A 26441-nucleotide genomic window follows, 5' to 3' on the forward strand; every position below is an offset into this window, starting at 1 on the left:
ATCTTTTTTTATAGAGCAAAAGACATAAGGGCAAACAAACAAGTTTCTTTAGGCCTTAAGTGTTCATTTACCATTTTTAAGCAAGATTTCTTCCACGTCTTCCCATGATGTCCATCACTAGTATTCTTGCTTGTAGCATCACTGAAATAGACAAGCAACCATGTGTCGTCCCCGGTTTTAACCACGTGGTTTTAACCGGTTAAAACCGCCACGGTCAATACTCCCAAAGTGGTTAATACTGGTCAATAGAAAATATTAACTTTTCTTTTTACATTTTTCAGCATATTTCTTTAATCATACACTACTCATAGTAGAAATATCAGATATACAATGAAATATGCAGTTAAATACATTTGTGTATCAATATATTACTGGATATATGGACCATTGAAGTTTGCAAGACCTGATCATGTGGTCAATATACTTTGATAAGGTGGTCGATTGAGGTTTAAATAGCGGGTGTAAGAGGTCAATATACCTGAATAAAGTGGTTACTTGAGTTTAATAACCAGTTTATATTGTCGAAAGGCCTTAATTAAGTGATTGATTGAGATTGTATTAGCCAGTGAATCAATGTATGTGATCAATATGCTAGGTTAGTTGGTCTATTGAGATTTAAATGGCTAATGTATGTGGTCAATTGTCTAGATGAAGTGGTCGATTGAGATTTTCATAACCAGTATATGTGGTCAATTGCTCTGAAGAGGTGGTCGATTGAGACTTTCATAGCCAGTGTATGTGGTCAATTGCTTGGAATAGGTGGTCAATTGAGATTTTAATAGCCAGTGTATGTGGTCAATTGATCGGAAGAGGTGGTCAATTGAGATTTTCATAGCCAGTGTATGTGGTCAATTGCTTGGAAGAGGTGGTCAATTGATATTTTCATGACCAGTGTATGTGGTCAATTGCTCGGAAGTGGTGGTCAATTGAGATTTTCATAGCCAGTGTATGTGGTCAATTGTCCAGATGAAGTGGTCAATTGAGACTTTCATAGACAGTGTATGTGGTCAATTGCTCAGAAGAGGTGGTCGATTGAGCCTTTCATAGCCAGTGCATGTGGTCAATTGCTCGGAAGAGGTGGTCAATTGAGACTTTCATAGCCAGTGTATGTGGTCAATTGCTCATAAGAGGTGGTCAATTGAGATTTTCATAGCCAGTGTATGTGGTCAATTGCTCGGAACAGGTGGTCGATTGAGACTTTCATAGCCATTATATGTGGTCAATAGCAATGTTGAAAATGCCAACAATCATATAGTCAAAGAATCAGTTTTTGTCATCCTAGTTCAGCATGAGATTAAACATCAATCATAATCTACCAGCTTCACAGCAGGTTGCAATAACATGGTGTGGATTAAACATCTGTCATGGTTCAATCAGCTGACATGTTTTATGACACACCTACTTGTAAATGATTGGCTACCTGAATATAATATTCATCATGGTAAGCACCACTCCTCCTTATTTTTATTGGGGTACCTGATACCTGTTGATTATTCAATATCTTAATTAACCCCTCCCCAACTAATCTTGGTGTAGTAGTCCTCTAGTCTGATTTAGCATAAAGGTGTTGATTGCACATGTATGCCCCTGTAAACCCTTTAACCATATAATAATCTGAGAAAATGTTGGCAAATTGAGCAGATTCTATTATATGGGTATCGTCTAATCTCTCAAAAAGTAAATATGTTGCTTATACTCTGTATCCTAATGAATGGCAAGATCTTTAAATTTGAATACCATAAACATATATTATTTCATGTTCATAAAGGCATGCATAAGAAAAATAATGTCGAGGAGGTAAAGGGTTAATGATGATCGTATTGCAGGCTAAAGACAGCTGACCCTTTTTAGTCAAGAAGTTGTGTAAAAAATAAATTTGTTTTTTAAATGAATATTTTGATCCATTCTGTGGTTATTCAACTAGTGATCATAACCACTTTGTGTTTAGTATCAACACTTGTATATTTCATGTAGATCTATTAAAGTATAGAAACTCCTTATTTTTATATTAAATAAAATCATGTAAATACTGGTATGAGGTAAAATAAATAAATTTAAAATTAAGGCCAATATGGTGGAAAATGAAATTCTATTCATTAGCAAACTTTGCATTTAATATGCTTTAAGATAAAAGGTGGACAATTGAGATTGTATTCACCAATGCAAGTGATAAGATACTAAATTGAGACTTAAAAGTTTAATAGCCAGTGTATGTGGTGGTCAATATTCTCTTATATTTATAAGGTGGTTGATTGAGATTTTGATAGCCAATTCATGTGGTTAATAATTAATATGGTTTAATAAAGTGGTCAATTGAAATTATGATAGTCAATGTATGTGGCCAATATGCTCAGTTAAAGTGGTAAATTGAGATTCAAATATTCAATGTGTAGTTGTTATGCCTGGATAAAGTGGTTGATTGAGATATCAATGTGGTTATTTAAGCTCAAATAAGGTGGTCAATTGAGATTTCTAAGTGGTCATTATACCCAGATAAAGTGGTTGATTGAGATTTCCATAAGGTCATTACCCCAGGATTAGGTGGTTGATTAAGTTTTCTATATGGTCAATATGCCCGGATAAGGTGGTCGATTGACATTTTATTAAGATTACTAAGTGGTCATTATGCCAAGATAAGGTGGTCAATTGAGATTTCTAAATGGTCAATATGCATAGTCTGGTGGTCATTTGGGATTTCTTAGTGGTCATTATGCACGGATAAGGTGGTCAATTGAGATTTTTATGTGGTCAATATGCCTAGTCAGGTGGTCAATTGAGATGTCTAGGTGGTCATTATGCCCAGATACGGTGGTCAATTGAGATTTTTATGCGATTAATATGCCTAGTCAGGTGATCAATTGAGATTTCTAAGTGGTCATTATTCCCGGATAAGGTGGTCAATTGAGATTTTTATGTGGTCAATATGCCTAGTCAGGTGGTCAAATGGGATTTCTAAGTAGTCCTTATGCCCAGGTAATTGGTCAATTGGGAATTTTATGTGGTCAATATGCCCGGATAAGGTGGTCAATCAACATTTTTATGTGGTCAAAATGTTAAGATAATTTGTTTATTGGAGTTTATTTCATATTTAAGTCATTCATTTATACAAAATTCACAATACATAACACATCTAACAAACTGGTGAGTAAAATAGAGGGTTATAGCTTCTTTCTAAAACTATGATAGGAGATAAATGGATGGTCATTTCAATCGACCAGTATTGACCAGTATTGACCGGATAAAACCAGTATTGACCGCCGCCCCGGTTAATACTCATATTGACTGGTCAATTGACAACTCTGGTTGCCCAATCAGGTGATTGACCTAGGCAAATCTTTCTTGTCTAAAATAAAATTTAAAATCTTTAAAATCGGTTTCTTAGATAGTGCTCCAGACACAAAACAGGAAGGACGGACAGAAAGACAGACAATGCTAAAACTAATCCCCTCTGTATTTTGTAGGGATACTTCATGTTTATACTAAAAAGCTGTATTAAGAAAACGCCAATTTACCAATGCTAATTTTAAAAAGGCACACATACATACTCTGACCATGAGCATAGTCCTCCTAGTTTAATACTTACAACTCGCTAGATGTGGATGGCCCCAACACTGGTAAAGTCCTCTGTTTCCTGGGTGGCTCATTATCTCCTATATCTTCACTAGAAGCCACTCTCCCTATTGCAGTCCAAGATCTCTTGTTTGTTTGTGTTACAGGAATTATAACAGATGAATCGTCATCTTCATCGTCATCTTCATTATCTACAGTTTGTGTAAAATATAAACAAGAGCTTGTTTTTTAAAACAACATACATGTATGCCTCCCCTAATTCCAGTCCACAATATTATACTGATATATATGATAAAGGTCTGAATTAACAAAATTATCTTACAATGGTTTGCGCACAAAAGCTTTAGCTCAATTCCAGTATGAAAGTTAACACATTTAAGGGGCACAAATTTTGTGGGTTCTTATATAGACCCCATATTTAATATAGGTCTCACTAGAAAGATCTGAAAACGAAGGACATCATGCAAATCCTGATATGTAGTTGTCATAGTTCCCAAGAAGCAGAAAATAAAATTCCCCAAACATTTTTTGGATGAAATTCCAATTCTTCTTGACTAAAACTTTGTATATTCACACAAGTTCCCTAAGCCTTCCCCAAAAATGCTCACAAAGTACACTGAATCAAAATGACAGATGACTGCTGACCACAAATGAGCACTTTGTGTCTAAGTTTAAATCATTTAAATGTTAACATTAGCTAAGTCTTGCTTTAAAACCCTGTTTTAAATTATAGTAGCCCTATCATATCTTTATGTGAAATACACATACCCTCTCCTGACAGTACCGATGGTGCATAGCTTGAACCAGATGAAAGTACAATACTCTCATCATCTGATGGTAGTCCATCGTAATCACATCCCAATTCATTTTCAGAAAATTGCCTCGAAGGATCAACAACAGCAACTTGTCTTCCTGAAAATTTCCAGTAATCTTTGAACAACTTTGGGACACAACATAATGCTATTGTACTGGTAAAAAATATATTTAACCAGGGATCACTTTTGGGCGCGATTGCACGATATTCTCGCGTTATTTTGACGAAAATCGCATAAAATTTACTCAAATGCGATTAAAAATCGCATCCGCGCATCTCTTTCCTAATTTGCGACTTTTCACTGCAATGGAGACTTGTCGGTAACTTGTTTAATCATCTGTGGTTCATTAGACGCTTGCATTTTCCTTTTAGGACGAGTGGCATGTCCATATAATTATTGTTCATTTTTAATTAACCCCCTCTCCGCGTATGAAGCCTATTCATTTACAAATGACACTTGGAATCCCTAACTGTGGGTATCCCCCTTTTTACCGACAGCGACTCGCTTTAGGTTAGACACTACCAAATGAAATCCTTCTTTGTTCTATAGTAAATTCCTGAACTTTAGGCGCAAACTACACTATGACCAAGGTACGATTGAGTACCATAGCCATACATGACTAAAAAGATATGTCCATTCTGCATTGAATAAGGCATGTTAGAAAAAAAAAAATGTTTCTCCCAAGAAAGATATTGTCACCGGAAATAACATACTGTATTTTCTGATGGCGTGCACAACACATTCACAAACCATACCGTGTTGTAAAAGAACAGGTAAACTCCACTAAGAGTATAGGAGTTCAGCTTGTTTTTATTTTTCTCATTCTACGTTGCATTAGCTTGAATTTGATACCAACATATACAGTATATCTCAAAATGGGAAAAAACAAGCTCAAAACAAAATATTTTATTTTATTAACTGAGAAAAATGTGGATAACGAGTTCTACTACCAGTCCGCATTTGGTATAGTCTAACCTTTAAGCGAAATTGATTGTTTCGATTGCGTCATTTAATATTTAATTCGCATTTGGTATATTCTAACCTTTAACAGGTTTGATATTGTGCGAAAATCACCGTCCACGAGTTGTTCTCGGACTCGAAAATGGTGCTTAAAGTTATAAGCGTTTTCTAACACGGATCAAACTGTGAGATAACAGGTCCATGAGACACATGTTCTGGTGACATATGCACTATGTGTTTGTTTATTGCTGTGTATTTGGGTAGAGAAGTAGGACATGCATGACGTTCTCAAAACTGTTTTGTTTATTTACAAAGATAAATTGTTCTTACAAATGCACAGATGCTTTATTTTCATTGTAATGAAGGCTGTCCGCTGATGTAAAATCTCATTGTTACATGACGTAAAAAGAAAAAATCCCATTCATTTTGTCAAAATCTCATTGATTCAAGGCTAATGGGATATAATCTCATAAAGGCATTTGTCAAAAGTGATCCCTGTTTAACACATGCGCTTTAAGTGTGGTCAAAAACACACCCACTTACGATTTTTATATAAAACTCTGGCATAATCATACATGTTTAATTAAATGCATTAGTGCAGGATATTGCAAGCATAGACAGTAGACACTTGTAAGGTCAAATTTCATTGGATTTTGTTTTGGGGTTTTTCGCCATATTAACAGCATTTCAGTCATATTATGTCAGTCAGTTCACCTACTTACACTGTTCCTACACAAGCTAAGTCTTTTTAAGAGGGTTACCGGTATAATGTGCACATACTTAATTTATGACAGTGAAGACAGCTGCCCTACTTCAATCAGAGGTAGGGGGAAAATGTCTGTAGAAATATTTTCATGACTAATCCCCACACAAATTATGTGGACAGGCTGGGGCTCTAACTCTTGACCCCTGGATTGTCTGTCAGACACTCTACTGTCTGTCAGACACTCTACTGACTGAGCTTACAAATATTGGCAAATTTCATACTAGTGCATTGATTCTTGAAGGTTTACAATAAGACTGCAGATCGTATACTTTCTCTCTACTTTCATTGTTGGTGTTTTAATACATGTATGTCCATGACAATAGAACACTGCAATTTTTTTTTAATTGTATCAACCAAGCTAACCAGGCTCAGCGCCATATAAATAATAAACTGTACATATTTAAGGTGTATCAATGAACTTATATCGATACCATAAATCCAGGCAGAATTGCATTTCCTAAGATTCATGCAGGTGTGTTACTACTGAAGGAGCACATGTTAGCAACACTATCACTGGTCACTTCTCAACATCTGGACAAAAAAAGATAATAATTTATATTTTAACTAAAAAAAAAATGTTTTTAAAGTTCATGAAGAAATGACAAGGTATGGACCAGACCCATAAACAAATCAATTTTTACTTTTGACCTCTAAGTGTAACCCTTACTGTAGAGCTCGGACCTGTGTCTTGCACGTTACACACTGTCTCGTGATGGTATTAATTTTTAAAAGTTATTTCAAAATCCATCAAGAGAAGACAAAGTTATTGACCGGACATGAAAAATATACCCTATTTTTAGCTTTGGCCTCTAAGTATGACTTTGACCTTGACACTAAGGACCTGGGTCTTGCATGTAACATATCAACTCATGAAAGTGACCTCTTTATGGTACTTGAGAAAATTAAACTGAAGTCAGTATCATACCGAGTCCATAGTTCGTCCTGCTCTGTCTGTCATGGGGGTTGGTGGCATTGGGCTGCCCCAGCAAAAGGTCGCCTTCTATCTGCATTAGTTCACAAGTGGGATCTACTGGCTGGTTCAGAGGGTTCACATTTGAGTTCTGTAATGCTAATTCCTGTAAAACACCATGGACTGATGCAATAACACTTTACCTTCTAAATATATTGAAAATAGGCAAGTCCAATTTAATTTTGCAACAGCCCATTACTAGTTTTAGGGATTTCACTCCTAAAATTGACACTGGAAATTCTGATATGTTGAGTCTGTCATCAATGTGGATCCTGGCCAGATGCACAGACTTGCCTGGCTCTATAATGGTGGCAAAGCCCTAAAGATATCACCATTGGGCCTAACAAGAAATATTTGTAAAATATATATGCTATGCTAGCATCAACAAATTAGTCACATTACACTGAGTTTAAGCTGCCAATTTGGGATCACCAAAACCTTTTTTGGTCACTGTGACCTCAAACTAAATAGATCATCTGCATGACCAAACTCACTGTCAAATATAATTATTAACTGTAGGGCTAAGTGTTCTCTAGCTATGTCAGAAAAGGTTTTATAGTAAAGGTCACTGTGACCTTGAGCTTTGACCTACTAGCCTCGAAATCTACAGGAGTCATCTAATGGTCATGACCATCCTCAATACCTAATATTGGGACTGTAGGACCTAGCTTTTTCAAGTTATTAGTCGAACAAGGTTTAAAAGTAAAGGTCAGTGTGACCTTGAGCTTTGACCTACTAGCCTCTAAATCAATAGGGGCCATCTGCTAGTCACAAACAACCTCCTTACCAAATATGAGATATGTACTAGTGTAGATCCAAATGTTCTCTGGCTATAGGCCTCATATGGAACAGTATTTAGCAAAAGGGAGATTCAGCATTGGTCAAAATTAGCCTACGAACAGTCAATCGGGACAATGCTGTTCTCTTATCATCAGAAAGGTTTGTACATCATTATGGAGGAGTATGAAAACAATCAACTACATGTCTCAGATGTCTGAATGCCTCTTTTCCTAAATCATGTCTCATACTGTGGAATCGTTTATTTTCACATGTATCAAATTTTCGTGACAATGGCTAAGACAGTTTCACATGGACTAAAAACATTTCATGAAAGGCTGATAAAAAGGTCACAAACACCCATTTCCCCTGCCAAAGGATCATTTTACTGAAACATGAAAGGCCAGGTGCTCACCTTCTAATTACCAACTACTTATACTCCAAGTTTGACTTGAATCATGTTAATATTTTTGCAGATATGCTCTGGACAAACTTTTACAGGACGCATGCATACACAGACACTTACCTTTACCACATAAAAATACAAAGCGCAGGTTAAATGTTAGCTCTGGTTTTAAATGTGTGCAATTATCGGAGCATGTAAATTAAACCAACACAAAAATATATGAGTCTACAGTGCCAGCACTGGACACTCACCTCTAGTGTTTCCTGCTGTTCCCGGATGAGGCTGGGCTCCACCGTGGGCTCCACCGTGGGCTCCTGATTGCCAAGCCTGTCAGACATGTGCTTCAGCGTATGTGTCAACTGTTGCAGTTCATCCCAGAACTTGTTGGTGCCATGAGGAATATCTGCAATAAGCATTAGCCCAATAATTGTGATGTGCAATGTGATAAGGGCAACCTGTTGGATTCATATTTATATAAGGCAAGTTTTGATAAAACCAACATTGCTTCAGCGACTAGTGTTGACCAAGATCAGCCTGTGCATCCATACAGTCTGGTTACTTATAAGGGCCCACACCATTCTCTGGAAGTCTCTGAAATGCTTCATTAGACATCTGATAGGCATCAATGACCTAATAGTGACAAATGTGGACTCTGACCCAACAATGTAGATGCACAAACTGATCATGATCCACCTTGATCTCATCGTCCACAATGTTAGTTTTGATGCGTGACATAGACCATATCAATTTGCAGATATTTCTGATTGATTAGTTATAGATTGCAGGTTATACAAGTACACATGTAGAAACTCCCTGTCTCTATCCTCATGTCTAGCTACATTTGCAACACTGTATCACAAGTTAAAAACCTGGCACCAACCTTTCGCATCACCATCCTGCAAATCAGTGGCTTGTTTGATCAGCTCCTCTGCAGCTGTCTGTATAGACTTAAGGCTGGTAAGTCGCACAGCCATCTCCTTCATCAGGGCCTAAAATGGGCAAAACTGCGTATTTATCTGGGATTTGTTCATTTAGATCTTACACTTACTCTGTCAGATTGAATTTTGTACAAATGCAGGCTGTCAACAAGCTTTCGACAAAAATTTAAGAATAAATAATATAATGGAAATTACAACGTAAATAACAGTTTTTTTTTATGATGGCCACAAAAGTTCGAACACACACGCGCACATGCATTAAGTTGAATATTTGGCAATAAAACTGTGTTTAAAAAGTGACTAATAAGCTCTTTTTATTCATTTAATAGGAGTTCACCTCCTATATATGTACATTAATAACAATTTGTATTACCGTAAAAATGCAGTCATAAGTCGAGATTTTTTACCTCCAAAATTTGATTAAAAAACCGGTATCGACTTATGAGGTGGTCCATGAAAAAAATAATGAAATTCCATGAAAAAAATAATGAAATTTGACGAAGATTGATCCCCGCGGCAATAGTTGTTGTTGTTGTATAAAATAAATCGTTGATTTACGACTAACAAAACGTCGTATTTTTACTGATACTTACCAATTAATATAATCACAGTTTGCAATTACTCTTGTTTTTATTTTGATAATTTAATCCAAAGTCTTCATGTAAGCAGGTGTTGTTTGTTTACTGTTCATGTAAACAAAGAATCAAGGACATCATTTAAAGTCTCGCGAAAATTCTCAATATGTGTGAATCGACAGTTTGACGTCATCAAAGGAAAGCCGTTTCCTGTCAAGAAGCCATAAAGAACACCTTTCTCGCCGACAAAATTTGATTCCTTTGTTTAGAGAAGCGATATGCTTAACCAATCGCGTGTTTGTAACTCGCTTGCAATCGTCCCATTATGCTTGAGTACGTGAATAGCTCCGCCTTTGAAACTGTTTCAGAGAAAAAGGTTCAGTTAGCGGTCTCTTGGGTATGTCAATTATTGTTATAAAAACACGTTTTACCGAGACACTAATCAATTGTTTTGACAGTCAGATTAAAAGTACAAAGATTGGATTACAGTGATAATATTGTTTCATTGGATTAAAAGCCGAAAATAGTTTGTGGATAATTACTAGCGTGGATTATTGAGTGCAACCATTTATTAATTAGATAAACAAAAACACAACTGGACTTACGATAAATCTTTCAAAATGCCTGGCAAACGCAAACGCCAGGCTTATGACAATGCATTTAAAATACGTGTGATAGAGTTTGCGGAGAATTTAATTAACAACAGTGCTGCTGAACGTGAGTTTGGTATAAGTGAGAAACGCATAGAAAACTACCGCAACTACATGTACATTTAAAATGGCGTCCGTTTATGAAATTCGTAAACAAAAAATTTCTGACTCGACTTATGAAGCTAACATACTCAAAATCTCCAATTTTGGTACCAAAGTATACCCCCCGACTTATGATCCGGGTAGACTTATGACTGCGTTTTTACGGTACATGAACTTGCTTTAATCTTGACAACAGCACCAAATGCAAATGCTTTCTGATATGTTCGTCCTGATCAGCATGCATAATAATGAAATACATGTTGTATACAAGCTCATCAGGGCCAGGCTAATGAATAATTTAAGTAGCCTACAGGGACCATTTTGGCCCAAGTTTTCAGTGAGAGTATTTCTCTCATTTGTCAAATTTTGGTGAGAGATTTTAAATGTTGATGAGAGATTTTATGAAAACCATACAATTTCATTATTTGAATATATTCTATAAAAATAAAAGAACAGTTTGTTAATAAGCTGATTTTGGGGAAGACGTTGGGCTTGTTGTATTGGAGAAAAAAAGTGAGTGGTAAAGTTTTTTTCGGGGAAACATTTTACTCATCTTTACCATATATCAGAAGACAGATAATGAACACACAATTTGATTAATGAATTAAAATGTGTGAAAATAATCACGATGTTGTACATAAACTGTTACAAATTACAGTACTACACACACATATTTACAAAATTAGACTTCATATAGCTTCGCAGGCACTATGAATATGATAAGAAAACTCACTATCAATAAGAAACATAATCAAATAAAGACTTGACCTTGTTTCAAATAAATGTGTGCATGATTCAACCTAACCATCATCAATATAGGTATTCCTATCACTTAAATAGTCAATCAAACGAATGTTACCGTTCTGTATCATGCTATCTAATATTTTGGTTGAACCCATCGTCTGCGTGTATTTATCGACTTTATTTTCGGTATCACCGTCAAGTGATTGTGTACATCATAATTAAAAATAAGGGAATTCCCTGATGTTTGGTTGCGCAATACACAGTCACGTGACAGGGTATTCCTCAACCGGAAGTTGACATAAATAGCCTCTCTTGATCAATGAACGACGTTGTTACAAGCACGCTTCAAGTCAATGATCTGCAAAGGTGGGTGATGTGCGCACGCATTTCTTTGTCATTTCCGGAAAGCTACAACCAAAACCAGAATAAGCGATACACGATAGTCGTTCGTTAAATGGAAACATTTCAGGAGCGTTGCTTGTTTTGCTGAATCAGTCTATGACTTGGTACGATTGCTTTTCGGACGCGAATCTACAATTTTTACTGCTGCAGATTTGAGTGCGAGATTTTCTCTCATTAAGTCAATTTGTGTGCGAGATCTGTCATTTTTGTGCAAGATATCGCGGAAATCGCGCCTCAAAATGATCCCTGAGCCTATATATGTATGTAGACCTATGACAATGCTGTTTATATATATAAAAAGGTATTTTTTGCAGTACACGGCTAACTTAACTGCACACTTACATTATTACCGGAGATCTGGTCCTGTATCTTGCTGGGGTGTACCTGCTCCTCAGTCATAATCTGTGTCTTCAGCATGTTGCCCAGATTATCTGTAGTCTGGGCCTCCAGCATGTTGCCCAGATTATCTGTAGTCTGGGCCTCCAGCATGTTCTCCAGATTATCTGTAGTCTGGGCCTCCAGCATTTCGTCCAGATTGTCTGTAGTCTGGGCCTCCAGTATGTTCTCCAGATTGTCTGTAGTCTGAGCCTCCAGCGTGTTCTCCAGATTGTCTTTAGTCTGGACCTCCAGCATTTCGTCCAGATTGTCTGTAGTCTGGATCTCCAGCATTTCGTCCAGATTGTCTGTAGTCGGGATCTCCAGCATGTTCTCCAGATTGTCTGTAGTCTGGGTCTCCAGCATGTTCTCCAGATTGTCTATAGTCTGGGCATCCCGCACGTTTTCCAGATTGTCTGTAGTCTGGGCCTCCAGAATTAACTCCAGATTGTCTGTAGTCTGGGCCTCCAGCATGTTCTCCAGATTGTCTGTAGTCTGGGCCTCCAGCATGTTCTCCAGATTATATGTAGTCTGGGTCTCCAGCGGGTTCTCCAGATTATCTGTAGTCTGGGCCTCCTGTATGTTCTCCAGATTGTCTGTAGTCTGGGCCTCCAGCATGTTCTCCAGATTATCTGTAGTCTGGGTCTCCAGCATGTTCTCCAGAATATCTGTAGTCTGGCCCTCCAGCATGTTCTCCAGATTATCTGTAGTCTGGGCCTCCTTCATGTTCTCCAGATTATCTGTAGTCTGGGCTTCCAGCATTTCGTCCAGATTATCTGTAGTCTGGGCCTCCTGCATGTTCTCCAGATTGTCTGTAGCCTCTGCCTCCAGCATGTTCTCCAGATTGTCTGTAGTCTGGGCCTCCAGTGTGTTGTCCAGATTGTCTGTAGTCTGGGCCTCCTGCATGTTCTCCAGATTATCTGTAGTCTGGGCCTCCAGCATTTCGTCCAGATTATCTGTAGTCTGGGCCTCCTGCATGTTCTCCAGATTGTCTGTAGCCTCTGCCTCCAGCATGTTCTCCAGATTGTCTGTAGTCTGGGCCTCCAGTGTGTTCTCCAGATTGTCTGTAGTCTGGGCCTCCTGCATGTTCTCCAGATTATCTGTAGTCTGGGCCTCCAGCATTTCGTCCAGATTATCTGTAGTCTGGGCCTCCTGCATGTTCTCCAGATTGTCTGTAGTCTGGGCCTCCAGCATGTTCTCCAGATTATCTGTAGTCTGGGCCTCCAGCGTGTTGTCCAGATTGTCTGTAGTCTGGGCCTCCTTCATGTTCTTCAGATTGTCTGTAGTCTGGGCCTCCAGCATGTTCTCCAGATTGTCAGTAGCGGCCACCAATTCTTAAATATTTTTTTTATAAAATTATCGCAAATGGTGACAATGTCAACAGACAGCATGAGCACTGCAATGTATCCACATAAATATTAACAATAGGGCCCAAAGGGCCCTGGGTCGCTCACCTTAGGAAAAGGTCAAAGGTCACAGTGGAGCCATTTACAGAGGACCACTAATGTTGTCCACCAAATATTGGTAGAGGACCTCTAGATGATGTTATACATCGAATTAATATGAAAGCTCTGGGACTTGTAGTTTCAGACAAGAAGATTTTTGAAAATTGAATTTTGAAAACCTAATCTTTGACCCCGTGACCTACTTATGCAACCAGTCAGAACCATTTGAACAATTCTGCTAGGGGACCACCCAGGGATCATTCTTTTTGAGTTTGGACAAATTCCTATTAGCGGTCAAGAGAAGAAGACTTTCGTTTGAAGTTTTCCTTATATAATTCAATGTAAAATTGTGACCCCCAGGGCGGGGTCAATTTTATCCCCAGGGGCATATTTTGAACAATCTTGGTAGAGAACCTCTAGATGATGCTATAAACCAAATATCAAAGCTCTGGGCCTTGTAGTTTTAGACAAGCAGATTTTTGAAAATTGCATTTTGAAAACCTATTTTTTGACCCTGTGACCTATTTATGCAACCAATCAGAACTATCTGAACAACTTTGGTAGGGTACCACCTACGGACCATTCCTGTGAAGTTTGGTCAAAATCCAATGAGCAGTTTCAGAGGAGATGTTTAAGTAAAAAATTTGATGCACAACGGACGACGGACAAAGGCCGGTCACAATAGCTCACCCTGAGCACTTTGTTGGAGTTATGCTCCGGATAAAATTGTTTTGGACGGGCGGACGAAGGGCATTTCTAATATACCCCTTGCCTTTGGCGGGGGGATAAATAAACTTTTTCAACATGAACTGAAAATAAACTCACAGACACTATTGCATGGTTTCATCTTATCTCGTTTTTGAAACATAACAAAATTCAATGATTTTTTTTTTCAATAAAACCGAAAAGGATAATTAGAATATAGAACAATGATGTAGCTATAATTCAAAATATGCAAAATATCACCTTTAACTTAATCTTGAGATTTTATTTAATGGTATATTGATTTTGTGCCTACTTTAAGCAGCGTAAATATACAGCAGGAAATTATCATACCTCAATACCTACAACATTATGGGATATTTCATTTTTTGTCTAAGATTTAAACCATGCAACAATGCATTCAACAGCATGAACTGTGTTTACCTGTGTCAGCTTTTCTCTGTAAATTTATAAAAATTTTATTAGCCAGTTCTAAAGGCGGATGCTAGGTAGTTTCCAACAATCATATTTCATGTAGTTGTGCTTAAAGGGAGATGTGCCGGGTCAAGCAGGTTTTCTCTGTAAAATCATGAACAGATCGATTTTTGTAACACTTATGTGTACTTTTCACTAAACTCTACACTTCAAACCCTCCAGGAGGAAGTTTTCAATTAATTTTACTGGACCTGAAAACAATCCGCTGAAGAAATCCCTATACAAAAATACATTCTACATTTAGTGATCATTCTATATTTAGCTCATCGCTGAGCTTACTATTCATGGTGGCCCAGGCATTTTGAAACAAATGGCGACGTCGATAGTCAGTAAGGTACACCGAATGCGTATTTTGGGTGAAGTGATCACATGACAATCCAAAAACCACCACAGCTTTACGTGGGAAATACAAAAATAGCTAACCTATGCGCGTCGCATAGGATAGAAAACACCATTTATATATCTTTTTTTGATAAAATATTGGTTTGAAATATTTCGGGTGTAAATCAATATTTGAGCTTCAAATAATGATATTCAACTGACCCTTTTCACAAATCTGTTCCATTTATCAATCCTGCACATCTCCCTTTAAAGCCATATGTCAATGGACTTTGAAAACATCTGAGGTGGTACTTGGCATGCAAACTTTAACATAAGTGGTTATGCCGACGTGGACACCTACACTCGGGTGACTAGTATAGCTCTCCTTATTCTTCGAATAATTGAGCTAAAAAAATGACATTTTGTGTTCTATTGTGTAATAGAACTATGTGGGGCACAATGATATGTTTACTTTGTAAATAAATAGTAATTTCTGTCAAGTAAATAGATTTCAAATCATAAATGTTTATGAAAACAAATGGCATAAAACAAAAAGAAGTGTTCAATTTGCTTCTTAGAAACGACAGAAATGAAACAATGAAACAAACTGAGCCTACTTTCTCAATGTGAGTCTGTTGTATGAGCCTGAATCTCAGATCGTGGGTCATTTCTATATATCCTTCCATCTTCAGAAGAGAAAAAAAGAGTAACAAGCTCTGAGTGTACATACCTCCCAAGGCAAATCCTTAATGCCGTAATCATACAGTAACTCTTCACCTTGTGGAATATCTTTAGCAGCAAACAAGCAAAGATATGGCCTTTTGTTGAACTCCAGGGTTTTCATAACACAATTTCTACCTTTACCACCGTGGTTCACCAGACGACCTAGCCGAGGCCCAACATCTAATTCACTAGTAGCATCCATACTATATAAATGAAAATTGTTTTAAAAATAAGAATTCTTCCAATCACCTGTGCTCAAATTGGCACATTTGGGAGATTATTATCCTAGTGGTCAAAATGTTGTGGAAAAAATTGACTTCAATCACTTTCTAGCAGATATTAACTGGTAGAATATTTTTTTTAAATTTCTTTTTTTGTTCTGAATATTGCGTTATTCAACTTTAAAAGTTATTTTTATTACAACTTCTAACATACTTACCACCACCCTTTCCTTTTATATTGGAAGAAGTATCTAAACACGGATGGTTCACGTTCTTCACGTTCTTCCCCTTCTCTTTCTGTTATCAGTTCGCCGGGATAAATCATTAAGAAATCTCCTTTTGTTCTATTTATTGTTGTTCTAACACCAAGACCTATCAAGCAAAACAAAAACAAAAACAATTATATAAACAAGAGGGCCATGAAAGCCCTACATCACTTACCCAAGAACACTGCTCTAGTTTAATCAAATTCAAAGGCAAATATTACACATGGTTTTACTACAACTTGACTTACTTTTTGACACTCAGTTTGGTTCTTACTTTGACCAAAGACCTATAAACTATAAGGATACGCAACTTCTATATAGAAATAGAACAAATATCGTAAAACTTCACAAGGCAGAACGAGACTGCGAGAACGGAAATACTCAGATGTTTACACTGGCCGCCATTTTGTATTAACACATGATTGGTCGCTAAAATATTTTACAATTTTGTTTCAACATTGCTTATATGATCTGACAAAACTTCTCCCTGATTTGCAAGTGTAGTGAGAGCCCTTTAGTTTAATTTACTTTAATTTCTCTGTCTACACTCTCTGGATAACAATTTTCAAGTGTCTGAACAGCCAAAATAGAAAATGTATGAGTTTGAAGACGACATGTCTTCTATGTATTATAGTTAAGATTTTTGGCCTGTCTAGAGATGTATGGTGGCCAATGTATATACATGTACACAGTTTGTTTTGTCTAAAATATGTTCCAGTTTATTGATAACATAAATCAAAATTTAATACCTTTTGGTGGTATATGTTCAATAACAAAATCTTTGAGGTCCTCCCCTGAATCAATGCAGTCTGCTGCCACATTCTCCTGTTTCTTTCTTCTTGGTCTCATTTCCTGAATATATTAAATAATGTTTTTTCCACAAGCAGTCTTCTGACTAACCAACTATATACATATATAATATATATATAAACAGAAATATCGTCAGAAACGGGGTATCTGTATCAAACCATAATCTGGGTTGTCTATGTATACTAAGATATGTGGTAAGTTATGGGTCCTCAATTTCAATATTAACCCTTGCTGCGAGGTTCTATAAAGGTACGGGATATATAGAGTACCCCGCTAAAATGAATGCCATTTCTATACACTATCGGACCTACTACAAGCTTTAATATGGTATGACGGTTTATAATCCAAAGATTTTGCAGTTGTTTAAATTGACTGAAAATAAATTTCATTAATAAACCGTGTTATGGATGGACAGGGGTAACATACATGGGTAAAAGTTCAGAAAAGTGAAAATACTGAAATTTCAAGCTGGGGGCCGCAGGGCCCCCGGTGGGTACAGGGCAACACCCTGGCTGGGGGTTCAGGGGGCCGGAGGCCCCCGGAAGTTCCTGGATTTTAGCATATCGGAGTGCAATCTGAGGCCTTTAAATATACTTAAACACTGATAATATTCTCTACATTTTGAAGGTGAAATAGATGACAACACTACAAATCAAAGGTTCAAAAGTTAGAAAAGCAGAAAGTTGATCTACACAATGTCAATTTATTTTCACAATCAGTAACTGTAAGATGAGAAAGTTACTAATCACCCAAAAGTCCCTTAAAATTGACAGGATCTCAAAAATATCTACTGAATCGTGTCTAGGAATGATTTTTCTTTTCAAAAACACTTTTTGTTTTATCAAAATCCGTCAATGCAATCAGAAACAGCAAAGAGTTTCACAAAATTCTGCGTAAAATTTCACCATGACATTCCTGACGTCCACGGACGGATGCACGAAACCGGTAGTTTTTAGCAAATTTTCACTAATTCCTTCCCGAAAATATCCAAAAGCCACATACCTTCGAAAGATATGTCCATTCTCTTTCGATATGATGCGGTTACAACATCGAGCATCGGACACACAATTCACATTTGCGATATTAACAATAAATATTCACTGTTTGACGTTTGGAGTCGGCCATTACTTTTTCTAATGGGAGTAAATAAATAACGTAATCCCATTGGTTGTCAAAATTAATTCGATTGATTCGGCAATTATCATTGTTTTCTTAACCAATGGGATCTGCCGGTCCTTGGACGTCAGGAATGTCATGGTGAAATTTAACGCAGAATTACCACCCCCCCTCAATTTTCTCCTCGAATTTATGCGATTTGGAAAAACGGCCCTGACGAAGATCGGAAATACGGAATTCCGTCATAATACGGAAATCTTTTATCCATGAACATATGAAAGACTGATCGTGACATTTCAACTACATGATTTCACGATTCGAAAACAAGGAAGAATCGTGAAATTGTGAAATCATGAAATTCTGAAAAGAAATAGCTAAATCACGAATGAATGAAATCGAGAAATTACGAAATTTTGAAGTGAAATTGTGAAATCATGAAGTTGTAAAGTTTTGGAGAGAATTTTGTCAACAAAACTTCACTATTTCACGATTTCGTGATTTCACTTCAAAACTTTACGATTTCGTGATTTCACAATTTCGTGATTTCATTATTTCTTTCAAAAACTTCTTCTTAAGCACATGCCTACATTGCAATCATCCATTTTCAAAATGGCGGAACTTCCTGAAACCCGTAATTATTTAGAGGTTAATAAACAGCTACAGTGTGCCGTATTTAGTAACATATGTAATGTTCATTTATATACACTGCCAATATGATCCTTTTTAACAATCACTCTGTGAAATATGTAATGATATATACCCCATAAAACATGAAAATACAGAATGTATTTTATATACCCAATAAAACTTATATACAACTGCTTGAACTTGTGAGGTTTATATAGGTTAAGAAGATGTTTGCATCACTTGATGACCACAGATGAAGGATAAAAATTGTGTGCACACCTAATCTAACCTAGCAAATAACTGGACCTCTCTAATGAGAACATACTCCTTACCACATACACACTAAAGAAACTACACTTTACTGAAGATCATTATTCCATCTCAAAAATAAAGCATTCCATCTCATGTATACACATAATATTAATAAACCAATAGCAATAAGTGTCAACAACACAAAACTTAAGATAATAAGATGCACATTCTGAAATATTGCAGAATCCATGCTGAATTCACAATGGCTGTAAAACCACTTCCTGTTTGCTTACAAAGACCCCATAATTACAAAGACCCAACAAAGCAGCATTATATATATTTAATTTTATGTTCTTATATAGACCCCATATTAAATATAGGCCTCACAAGAAAGGTCTGAAAACGACGGGCACCCCGCAGATCACGGTATGTAGTTGTATCATAAATTGAACATGTTAAAATACACAGTAGCTCCAGTTGCCTAAAGTAGAAAATTATAGAAAGTCATAAAAAATATACACCTCAATAAATTTGGCACACAAGTGAAAATTTGTGTACATGTTAAAAGGCTTAAGTAACTGAACTAACCGTTAAAATTGCACCATTTCCACGACTGTTTACAACTGTTAAAATTGCCCGAGATTTTTGCATGCATGTAAATACAGTACAGCTCGCAATGATTGTATGTATTTTGCGCTTACTAAGTGATCCAGGTTTCAAGTTACATTATGTAATGGATCGTTTTGTATGTACATTAACTTTGTTAAAGTGTCTGGGGAACACTCTCTCTCTCTCTCTCTCTCTCTCTCTCTCTCTCTCTCTCTCTCTCTCTCTCTCTCTCTCTCTCTCTATCTCTCTCTCTCTCTCTCTCTCTGGGTCTCTCTATCTCTGGGTCTCTCTCTCTCTCTTACTCACTCTCGTAAGTAATATAATTTTCACATTGACTTAAAACTGGTAATCAAGTATGACCAAACTCTCTCTCTCTCCCTCTCTCTCTCTCTTGATGACAGAAGAGGTGGGAGGGGAATATGCCGATTCGTCTTTGTTTCTAGAGAGTCTGCAACTGACTGCAATACATAACTTAACATAACATATTCTTTATTAGCATAATGCATTTACAATACGTAAAGCCAACATGTAAACAACAATACATTAAGATACAGTGATAAGTGTTATTTGCCTGGAAGAATTAAATTGAATTTCGGATTTTGAGAGATATTTACCTACATCTATTAGCATTCTTCTATTCTGACTGGACATTAAACCTATAAATTTCTGTTATGTCGTGAATACACAAAAATAGTGTTTAAAATATATTTGTCATACTTTGGGCACAAAATATCACAGACACTAAATTCTTATATCTTAATCGGCCATATTTAAGACTGCTAATCATAGTTAAGACAGGGGTATAGCCAGGGATCAGGAAAATGCCGGTTTTATCGGTTTTTGACCGATTTTGGTCGTACTGGACCGATTGCAAATTGAGATTTATCATAAAAATCGGTCCGGATTTCACAGACAGGTGTGACATTCTACACACTTACCAGTACATTTATCTCCGCAGTCCCGAGATTAATCCGCTAATTGATATCCCCATGTCAAAAAATGCCCGAGGCGATCATAAATTAGGGGAATTAACAATGTAAACAATTGGGCACGCTTGATTGAGAAGTACAAGTGACACACTTGTTCCACGAAAACCGATTATTATTTACCACATTCGGTCCAGTATTAAATGATGCATGGTAGATTGTGAATATTAAAGGAGTATTATTTTGTTGAATATGATAATATTTCTTGCTTTCTTTGCAAATACTACATGTTTTATTGACATTGAACAACTTAATTGGTCATTAATCAAATCATCAAATGGGAGTCTTATAGAGTTCAAAAACAAATAGAGCTCATTCTATCTACCTTCTAAACCGATTGGACATTTCTTTCTAAAATAATTAATAAGACCAACAATTCTAAAACAAAATAAGATGTTTTTAATGTGATTTCAAATAAAAGGCCTATTTTCACATCACATCAAACATAATGTATTGTTCCATGCATGAAAGATTTAGAGAATATAGTCTTTTTTGGAGGGGGTGGGGGGTGCGGGGCGAAGAGGTATCAGAGGGTTTCGGCCGTCTCTCGGACCGATTGGGATTCGGAGATTTCCTGATCCCTGGGTATAGATGTCTTAAAAAGAGATTTAAGAATTTTACTAAGACTGTTATTATGCCTGTTATTTTTCGTGAAACGCAACACAAATAAAGGCAGTTAATTTAAGCCTGTAACTTGTAAGTAAGACTGTTATGGAGTTAAGAACAATAATGGACTTAAGAATGTTCGTGAAACCGGGGCCCGGGGTCGTAAGGTTGGTTTACCATGTCGTTTAAAAAACAATTAAAACTAAATGTAAAGTAGGTGAGGCTTTCCCCGATTTAAGTAGCACCTATTGTCATATTACGACAATATCAATGAATCTTTGTTAGTCTATGGTACCATTTTTATTGCTTCCGTGATTTTTTTTGGAAACAGTTCCTAGTAGGCGGCACCTCTAGTCTCAATAATGAACCGTGAACGAAGCTTTTTTCATCATTTGGACATTTATCGTGCTTCGCTACGTCTCAAGTCTATCGTGATTTTTATGTTACAAAAGTTCCGATCGACCGACTGTGTTCTTTTAACTTGCGATATTTCATATTCAAAAGGACTGACAAATAAATGGAAAGCAGAAATACATACATGAAAAAAAATTGAATCGTCTCAGCCCACACGAGTATCCGATTCACCTCTTATAAGCGAGTTATCTGTCAATTAACATCGATGAAGCTCAAAATTAGCTTTCGACTTCGATTTTGTTTACGACCGCGGCGAGATTCTCGCGAGAACATACGTCATCGTATTACGTAGTACAGTATGGGGAAAATGTACGCGTCTTATCCAAAATTGAGTTACAAGTACTAAATTTATCTTTTATATAATTAATGATTGATCTCTCTTCACATACAGATTAGGAAAAGGTGTTTTCGTAAACCAGCCTTTTAAGCACAGTCCGTAATGATTTCTTTTTTCAAATGATTCATATGTACTTCATTGTTTTAGATATAAAAACGGTCATATCATTCCTAAGAGTTGCGCCAGTATCAGCCAATGTGGTCCACTAAGTCTGAAAGAAGCCCAATTCAGCTTTCCATACATGTTTCACTATAGAGAAAAAAAGACGGCTTTTCCTCAAATATATCTTCCCGTTTTTATGACAAAATGTTTAACAACAGTCGAATTCCACAAATAAATCCATCGTTTCAAAAAAGTAAGAACAAAAATATAGAATCAAATAAAGACAATACGGATCAAATTATTTTAGTCATAGTATATTATCAAATGCTCACAAATATTTTAAGACGGTTATACGCGTACACTATTATTTACAGTGATATGTGGAATTTGAGTGTCGGCCTACTTCTCGGACCGTGTGACGTAGCTCGTTGCTATTCGGATGTTTCGGACTTCTACCTCCACATTTTTTTGCACTTTTTATGTGTGTGATTTAAATCAAAGTTTTGGATATTAATACAATTGTGACATTCTTGAAACATCACACATCGGAAGATAAATGGTTGAGCTCCAAATCGGTATGTTTGATTTCACATTCCATTGCATATTAATGAAGTTATAGGCCGTCAAACGTGCGCAGAAAATCTGTGCGTAAAAATCACGATGGACTCTGGACTCGAAGGCGTCAGTCAATATGGTGCCCGGAAAAAAGCCCCTCGGAAAAAAGCCCCTTCCACCAATTTTGCCAGTGCGGAAAAAAGCCCCTTCATCGATTTGCCAGTGCGGAAAAAAGCCCCTTCGTCGTTTTGCCAGTGCGGAAAAAAGCCCCTTCGTCGTTTTGCCAGTGCGGAAAAAAGCCCCTTCGACAATTTGCCAGTGCGGAAAAAAGCCCCTTCCAAATGATTATGTTTAGAGCGGTAAAAATCCCCTTAGAAACCATAGAGTAAATTTACTTTTTTCAAACAGACTGGGACACAAAAAAGTAACATGTGAACGAAAATTATCATATTGTATTATATTTATTATGACAAGCAAAACTACAAATGATGAAACATATTTCAAAATATCTTACATATCTACATTACATCAAAAAATATCACTGTAAAATGTCACTCGTAGTCTCTTCACCGAAGACGGATGTTGTGTCCAACAGTATCTAGGAACTCACCCATTGTCTTCCTTCCGGAGCTGTACTGCTGGCAAAGGGTCTGCAGCGTCTTCGTGTGGAGTTGTCTTCTTCTCTTATGTTTTGTCACAGTCTTTCCTTGTCTAAAGCGGAGCACATCGGCCTCTACCATTGTAGCGTCCCGTTGAACACACACAACAGCTGTCCAGAGGGAAGGATTAGCATGACCCACCAGCTTCGCGAACCCACTGTTCCACTCCTCACAGACGTTGTTTGTACGTTCTTTGCCGCTCAGGGTACTGTCGAGCACGTTCCATGTGGCGGATGGGAAACGTGGCCCAGTCCTCCTGAACTTAATACGGCCTTTTTTAGGCCGGCCGCCTTTAAATGAAGGTCTTTAACATTTTTCGCAATGTTTGTTGATTGGAAAAGGCATGTTTTTAATGAATATGATTTGTTTGTCAATAGTGTGGAAATTTATATAATAGACATACCGCTCCAAGTATAATAATCATTTGGAAGGGGCTTTTTTCCGCACGGGTAAAATTGGTGGAAGGGGCTTTTTTCCGCACTGGCAAAACGACGAAGGGGCTTTTTTCCGCTCTGGCAAAACGACGAAGGGGCTTTTTTCCGCACTGGCAAATTGATGAAGGGGCTTTTTTCCGCACTGGCAAAAATTGGTGGAAGGGGCTTTTTTCCGAGGGGCTTTTTTCCGGGAATCAGTCAATATAGCAATAGCCTTCGAGACCAGAAATCTGGACTAGCGGCACCTCATGAGGTTTTAGACGGCGGATTTCTGCCGGCTACTTCTGAAAGCCCTAAGTTTCAAACAGTTTATAATAATTGTTCAACATTCCCACGGGATACCTTTATTGGATCTATGATGCTTCAAACTGTATGTAAATGTAATGTAAAATGTTAATCACCCTGCCTCTTAGTCTCAATAATGAACCGTGAACGAAGCTTTTTCATCATTTGGACATGTATCGTGCTTCGCTACGTCTCAAGTCCATCGTGATTTTTATGTTACAAAAATTCCGAACGACCGACTAAGTGCTTTTACCTTGCGATATTTCATGTTCTAAGGGACTGACAAAAAAGCGGAAACCTGAAATACATACATGGATGATTTTTGAATGGTCTCAGCCCACACAAGTATCCGAAACACCTCTTATAAGCGAGTTATTTATCAATTATTACAGCAATTTGGGTTAAAACTGTTTTGTTGTTCCCACAAAATACGTCATAGATCTGAGAAATTCCTGGGGAACCCCGTGTGACGTAGTAGACTGGAAACCGGTCTTTCGTCTATCGAATGTGGTGGAACATAATGGAGCCAGTAGACAGCGGGGGACCAGCTTAGTGAACACGTACTTGGTCATTTCGAATGTTTCGGACTTCTACCTCAACATTTTTTTGCACTTTTTATATGTCTGATTAAAATCAAAAGTTTGGATATTAATACAATAGCGACATATAAACTTCACAGATTGACAGATAAATGGTTAAACTCCAAATCGGTATGTTTGAATTCATATACCATTCAATATTAATGAAGTTATAGGCCGTCAAACGTGCGCAGAAAATCTGTGCGGAGAAATCTAACGTAAAAATCACGATGGACTCTGGACTCGAAGGCGTCAGTCAATATAGCAATAGCCTTCGAGACCAGAAATCCGGACTACCTGCCTCTCTGCCACTCTGGCAAATAATAGCCACTAATCGAAAGAGATTATTTAATTTTCCCTCTGCATAATAACTGAACAGCTGAATACACGTATTATTTACAACAATAAATTAGTTGAAAACTAGTTTAAAAGCGAGTTTACAGTCTAAGTAAGATAGCTAAAAACAACTTAAAAACCGTTTGCAATATCAATAAGACTTCATGTGTGATTGTGAGACAATCGTTGGTGATTTGGAACTACAGCATATTTTAACTGTGCTACGCAAGGTTTCATAAAACAAACAATTGTGTGTTCAATTTACCTTGAAATACATCATTACTGAGTACTGTAGATCTATTAATTTTCAATATCACATGTAACACCCGTTAACTGCCGCCATTTTCTGATCTTCGTGTTCTATATCACTTCACGCGCTTTAACTGCGGGGCATACATAAAATTGCGGGTTCTATGCAAGCGTCTAGATGATGTAGAGATGGGTTCTTTACTGACCTAGAGTAGGGGAGACAACTCTATTTTAATTTCAATTTAAGACCGACTTGCGCGTAATTGCTATAGGATGCTTCCAGTATGAAAGTTAACACATTTAAGGCGCACATATTTTGCGGGTTCTTATATAGATCCCATATTAAATATAGGCCCCACAAGAAAGGTCTGAAAACGACGGGCACCCCGCAAATCACGGTATGTATTGATATATATATATATATATATATATATATATATATATATATATACTACTTTGGTGTTTGGACAGAATTTGGTGTTACCAGGTGATTATAGAAAGTCAATACAGAAACATATGATATCAAATCCACCCAACAATAAACAACACTATTATAAAGGAATCTAATATTAAGGCGTGATACATATTGCATAAATCATATGCTTGTTGATTGGCAAGGAATGTATCAATAACACATTAACAATAGGTCAAATGCAAACTTGCTAAATACAAGCTTTAATATCATAAAAAGTTGTAAAAGGGTAAATTCCATATAGCAATTTAATTATGTCATGTAAATACTTGTTCTGTTTTAAAACATATTGTTAAAGAGAAATAAAAGATATTATACTTTAAGACAAATCTTTGTGAAATTGGGCACCAAGGTCAGTGGAGGAGATTAGAAGTTCAAGGAAGAGACAGAAGGAACTGTTGGCAATCAGCTCAAATCCTCTGGTCATTTTGAAGAATGAGGACAGTGATATAGGTAATTTCTATCTGGAGACACCCAGGGACACCCATATGACAGACACCCCAGTTTCACAGGGAGCTGTTTCCATAGCTACCTCAGATGCTGCATTGACTGCTGAGCATGTGCCAGTATTAAGGTAAAAAACTCAGGACGTGGTTGCTGGAGATCCCATATATCAGTGCCTGCGTGTGCCACTGTGGACAAGCTGTCCATTTCTATGATCCAGTCTGAATCAGAGTCCACAACCCAGCCCATGTTCAGATTGGAACGTCCCATCATTGATGAGTCTGCAGACATTATTGAAGAAGTGGTTGTTGCTAGGAAACCAATGTCAGCCAATCTAAAGGAGGGTG

General features: G+C 37.1%; 1 protein-coding gene across 1 annotated transcript; it reads right to left on the minus strand.

Moving 5' to 3' along the window:
- Window positions 1-8: 8 nt before the first annotated feature.
- LOC127852641 (uncharacterized protein PF3D7_1120600-like) lies at window positions 9-25531 on the minus strand. The gene is made up of 12 exons (XM_052386595.1): window positions 25195-25531; window positions 16973-17075; window positions 16176-16329; window positions 15744-15939; window positions 14642-14657; window positions 12018-13384; window positions 9145-9253; window positions 8516-8667; window positions 7037-7187; window positions 4339-4482; window positions 3584-3761; window positions 9-141 (listed from the first exon to the last, which is right to left on the minus strand). Exons 1-12 carry the CDS (start codon window positions 25207-25209, stop codon window positions 9-11), a joined length of 2718 nt encoding a protein of 905 aa, XP_052242555.1. The 5' UTR covers window positions 25210-25531.
- Between the last annotated feature and the right edge of the window lie 910 nt (window positions 25532-26441).

This window comes from Dreissena polymorpha, chromosome 12 (genome assembly GCF_020536995.1).
Source record: "Dreissena polymorpha isolate Duluth1 chromosome 12, UMN_Dpol_1.0, whole genome shotgun sequence".
NCBI lineage: Eukaryota > Metazoa > Mollusca > Bivalvia > Myida > Dreissenidae > Dreissena > Dreissena polymorpha.